Raw genomic sequence first — 5,734 nt, forward strand, 5'->3', positions numbered from 1 at the left:
TATGTTACCAAGGACGACGACCATATCTGACTACCATCAGCGGCCATGCGCAAGGTCTCCGCGCACGGTGAAAGAGGCGACCACATGAGTGCGAGCAACCTCTGCTCGTGAGAGCACAAGCTACCTCGGAGGTCACTCGAGTGGTTGCATGCAACCTCGGTCCCGCAAGGTTACTCAAGTGCCCACATGCAGTCTCAGCCCCTCGAGGTGACTCGCGAGCCCGCGTGTGACGTCTCTATTTTTTCCTTTTCCATTTCATTCTCTTCGTCATGGATCTTTTTCTTTTCTCCCTCTGCCCCCTTTATCTTTCTGTAGAGATATTTTCCCCATTGATTTTTTTTCATCTCCTTTTCATCAGTAGGAGTAAACAGATCCTAATACTCTGTTTGGATGGAGTGAGAGAAGGTTCATTAACGGAAGAGGAAGGGAAGCAATGGAAAGGGAGGGAAAGTAAAATATTTATATTCCCCTTATTTGGAAGGGATGGAAGGTTCATTAACGTATCATGTATTACCTTACTTGAGAGGAAAGAAAGGAAAATGAAGATTAAATATATAAAGTTATAAAAATATCCTCACTTCTTAAAAAAAGACAACGTATGTAGAGGATGGATGGAAAACTATAAAATTTTATCAATATTATTGCATGTAAAAGTTGGGATATAGAAGGTTCTAAAATAAATAATACATGCTTTTTGGATACGTGTTGTCATTAAAGTAGAAGAAAAAGAAGATTAGGATTATCTGTCTCTGTCTTCTTAAATTTTATTCTCGAAAAAATTTATAGCGAGGGTCGATGCCGACACCGACGTCGTGGAGTAAGAGTGACTAGACACTGAGCGGTGACGGCACGCATTGTGTGAGGAACGACGATGTAAAGATGAGATATCTAAATAGATAAGTTAATTTAAGAATTAATATTTTAAAATAGAGATAAAATTATTAGAATAAAATATTTTTAAATTTCTTTTCCCCTTTCTTACACCCTAAAATAAAATGTAAAAAATTATAACAATTTATGAACATGGAAGGGTACTCTCTCCTTCCCCTCTTTAATTCACTCCTATTCTTTTGCAAAAGGTGGAATCCATCACTTTAGCGGCCCCACACGGTCGGCCCCACGACCATCTGTGAGGTGGTAAATCTCCTTAATTCACTCCATCCCATATAAGAGTGAAATAAAAATTTCTCCTTATTTATTTTTTTTCTTTCCTTTTCCTCCCTTCTACTCAAACAAAGCATAAAGGAGAAGACCAAACACTTGTTTCTTTTTCAGGTTAAAATTCCATTGGCTGGTGTATCGTAGATGTTTCAGAAAGGTTGGACGTGCTCTCCACCTGCCCTCTCCACAGGCGCAACCCCAAAACAAAAAACCCTAATTATGTCAACCTCTCTCTCTCTCTCTTACACACACACAGACATCCATGCATCTCTCAAAAGCAACGAGAGAGCACCACCTACCCTTTCAATCCACCAGACCACCAATTACTGCGTAGACCACGAACGCCTGTTTCGCCAAGTCTTCCCCCTTATAATTTCTTATTCCCACTTGCATCGATTAATACCTAAGTTTTTAAACAGAATTCTAACACATATGTGCAGTAGTTAATGAAAGAATTCATTTTCCACCCATCACTACTTCGCATTATATATATATGACAATAACCAATAGCTTCCCACATAAAAGAAAGAACAAATAAATTTATAACTCAATTATTAAACCTATTAAATGTCCTTGTGGTTTCTCTTTTATAAAGGAGCGAGGATATATATATATATATATATATATATATAGAAAAAAGCCGGTAGAGAGTACTCTCTAGTCTCTCCCTTTCTCCCTGATCTGTAGCTGGAAGATCAATATTTGTGAATATATGTAAGCTCCCCTAGATCTCTTCCATGCATGTTCTCGTTTTTTTTTAAAGAAAAAGCTGTATTTAATTCCAGCATATATGTTCAAAGAGTTCATGATCGAAGCAAGGTATTGGGTTGGAGCTTGCAGGCATGAAGCTTCTGTGAGTAGTAGAAGAGAAGGGAACAAATTTGATCTCTAGGATCAAGAAGAAGGAGAAGAAGCAAGCAAGCTGGCGACTAATCCGTGGTGGGCTGGGCAGCATGGCCTCCCCAGCGGGCCTGTTGCGGGCGGAGGATCTGCCTCCGACGATCACACGCAGTCTGATAACATGGGCCCCAAGGAGTCCGACTTCGGCGGCAGCAGCGGCGGCAACGAGGACGACAAAGACAACGAGAGCGAGCCGCGGGAGGGAGCGATCGTGGCGGCCAATCGCCGCCCTCGAGGCCGTCCTCCGGGGTCCAAGAACAAGCCGAAGCCGCCCATCTTCGTGACCCGCGACAGCCCCAACGCGCTGCGCAGCCACCTGATGGAGGTCGCCGCCGGGGCCGACGTGGCTGAGTCCCTCGCTCAGTTCGCGCGCCGCAAGCAGCGCGGAGTCTGCGTGCTCAACGGCTCTGGGGCGGTCGCCAACGTCACGGTCCGTCAGCCCTCCGCGCCTGGGGCCCTCGTCGCGCTCCACGGTCGCTTCGAGATCATCTCCCTCACGGGGACCTTCCTCCCGGGGCCGTCGCCTCCGGGGGCCACGGGGCTTACGGTGTACCTCGCCGGGGGGCAAGGGCAGGTGGTGGGAGGCAGCGTGGTGGGGCCGCTGATGGCGGCGGGGCCGGTTATGGTGGTGTCTTCAACGTTCTCCAACGCCACCTACGAGAGGTTGCCTCTGGAGGAGGGGGAGGAGAGTGGCGGCATGGTGGCGGGGGACATGGCACAGCTGATGCCCCCCAGCGGAGGTGGGGGGCTGGCAGATCCATCGGTGCTACCGATCTATAACTTGCCGCAGAACTTGGCACACAACGGCGGCGGCGGAGGCTCTCAAATGGGGCAGGAGCCCTTCGGATGGGCACACCCCCGGGCGCCATTCTAGCTAATTGATCGCTCTGCTGCCATGCTTCAGTTAATGCCTATCAACTCTCTATCTCTCTAGATATGATCTCATAACGCAAACTAAATTTCAAAGCTCTTCTTATCAGTTTGCACTTCATCTCTGCTTAATCTATTCAGTTCTTTAGCTAGTGTACGTAGCTGTCTCAAGCTCCCATTAATTTGAAAAATTACGAAACTTATATTTCTCATAAGCATATATACTTTGGGGACTTTAATGATATATATACCTTAATGTTTTCGGATTAGATTATCAAATATTGAGCTTCGAGTCATATATATATTTAGATGGATTACATTATGTACAGAATCCTAAAATACCAATAGAACAGTGCTGTTGATTTGCACCAATGATTTAGCATGTGTTTTTTCGTCTTCTACGAACTTAAAACTTTGTTAGTATAATTAGTACTTTCTGTACAACTGTATGTGAATTTTGCTTAGAGTTTATATTTCCTAGTATCATCTTGTAATGTTATATAATTGAGAAAATGTTTAATAGATATTTATCTTCAGCATCAAATGCAAATTCTTCAGTGACTGATCATGTATATGAAGATATTTCTTAATTCGTAGCTCCACTTTTTGTTCATTGAGTATTAATTTTATGTATTTTAGGTCATGATACGGATGAAAGACATATTTTATGAAGTTTTGGTGTGTTGTCCATCAAGCATACTAAAGAGAGACAGACAAACTCTTTTTAAGATATAACCTAGAATGATAAGGAGGCAAGAAACCCTACTAAACGATGTGTACATAATTCCTCTGGAAAAATCTAGTTGGACAGAAATACATTATTAGTTGTCGAACCCAATCCCAATGTAGTTAGGTACAAATATAATGAACTAGTTAAACAATATTTCAACATAATATTCTTGTGTAGGGCAACATCTAGCCAAGTATATATTTGTTGGTGATTCGTTGAATTGGTCGAAAACTACAAAATGATATCTAGAAGTATTCAACATTTGTTATAATGATGTTGTAAATATTTGCTTAAGTTATGAGTGTAGAGGTAGTGTGTAACTTGTGTGGTATTAAGAAACATCTCTCTTATTATTAGATTGGATTAAGCAAGAAAGTAAATATGTTTCTGAGTTAGGTTTAGTTGATGAAAATACTTTAAACTGAATGATTTCAAGAATAAGATTTTTTCTTGGATTTTCCTAGTTTGTATGTGTGTTTAATCACTTGCCAAAGTATTTGAGGGAAAGTAATATTATCACGTTGTTTTACAAAAAAAAGAAAGTAAACATGATTCAGTCATCAATAGATAGAAGTGGCAAATATATGTTAGCCCGAACTAAGTCAATCATATATATAATGAATTTATGATCAATCATATCAAGTATACTAATTATTTGCATAATTTCTTTCAAGTACATTGACACTTCTCTAATGCAACAAACAGAATGCTTTCCAAGATATTGATCAATAGCTTTCTATAAAGAAATAATTATATATTATTGTTATCTTCTATTATTTTCTATCCTTCCACTTCCATTTCTTGTTTGTCTTTCCCCTTCTAAATTTTATCCCTTCGATTGTTCGTCTATATTATCAGCTGTGGGCCTGTGGCAGCAATGATGACATTAGTGATGCTCGAAGGAAAGTGAAAGGAGAGAGTGAGAAAGGTTAAGGAAACTAAACAACAAAATGGTGCATACAAAAGAGAAACGGTAAGGACGAAGAAGAAGAGAACGAAGGAAAGAGGAGTAGGGGCAAATTATGATTCCGATCTCAATGGCCCTAGAACAAACGGATTAAAAGAAGGAAAAAAAAATAAAAAGAGGGCGAAGTAGATAATTGAAAATAGATATGTGCATCACTTTTTCCTTATGTGCCTTAAAACTTTAACTAATTAGCCATGTTTGTTACTTGGCAACTAAAACTCTGACTCCTCAATTTACAAACTAAATCCTTATAATGGCGGAAACTTTATGAATCATTTTAGTTTATGCAATTAAATTAAACAAGAACAATTCTATATACAAGATTATGTTATTATCGAAATTAATAGTATACAATTGCAAAAAATAGTACTTGTGTAAAACCATAATTGAACATGAATCCAAAAACATCATCATAGTCTTGATTTCGATTCAGAAATGGAAGACGAAGAAGATGCAATGGACAAGGTCTTCCACTAGAGTTACAGAAGTCATTTCTTACGTCTCTCTCGGATGGAATGAGCAAAGATTTCAGATACCATAACTCAGTGGGAACTGCACCCCTTAAATCTTAGATCCGAAATTCATTAACAATCTATCAATATTAACGGTACTGAATTGATGAGTTCCACACATATAACCCACATCTAATAACACACAACCCTACAATTAAGATACTAATTAGATCATTTTATCAGATTTATCTACAACGGCATATTTATGTGTTATTAATTAACACATAAGTCTGTCAAAATTGATTAAATCCAACATATAAAGGCTTCTTCTTGAAATGGTGCACAAATAGATGTTATGCTCACCTTGCGGATAATAAAAGAAAATTATATCATGTTTCAAGTCTCTTTATAAAAATATATATGATAATTGTACATAACAAATACATGTCAATCTTTCATTTAGCTTCTCTTTAATGAACTGTAGGTCAAGGATCAAATTTATGTATTTTGTTCTGTCATATTGAACGAGATTATTAGTGATTTTAATGATTTTTTTATTATCACAATAAAGACAAAAAAGAGAGTAATAGTTCACAAATACCGACCTCCAATAAATGTGCAATAACTAGCTAGCAGTAGATCGATCATCCAAAT

General features: G+C 39.1%; 1 protein-coding gene across 1 annotated transcript; it reads left to right on the forward strand.

The window, feature by feature from the left end:
• Positions 1 to 2,182: 2,182 nt before the first annotated feature.
• LOC141815945 (AT-hook motif nuclear-localized protein 20-like) lies at positions 2,183 to 2,935 on the forward strand. Its single transcript, XM_074703807.1, has one exon. It carries the CDS (start codon positions 2,183 to 2,185, stop codon positions 2,933 to 2,935), a length of 753 nt encoding a protein of 250 aa, XP_074559908.1.
• The last annotated feature ends 2,799 nt before the right edge of the window (positions 2,936 to 5,734 follow it).

Source organism: Curcuma longa, unplaced genomic scaffold (assembly GCF_044706935.1).
Source record: "Curcuma longa cultivar G26 ecotype Majalengka, Jawa Barat unplaced genomic scaffold, ITB_CL_G26_1.1 contig_12729, whole genome shotgun sequence".
NCBI classification, from domain to species: domain Eukaryota; kingdom Viridiplantae; phylum Streptophyta; class Magnoliopsida; order Zingiberales; family Zingiberaceae; genus Curcuma; species Curcuma longa.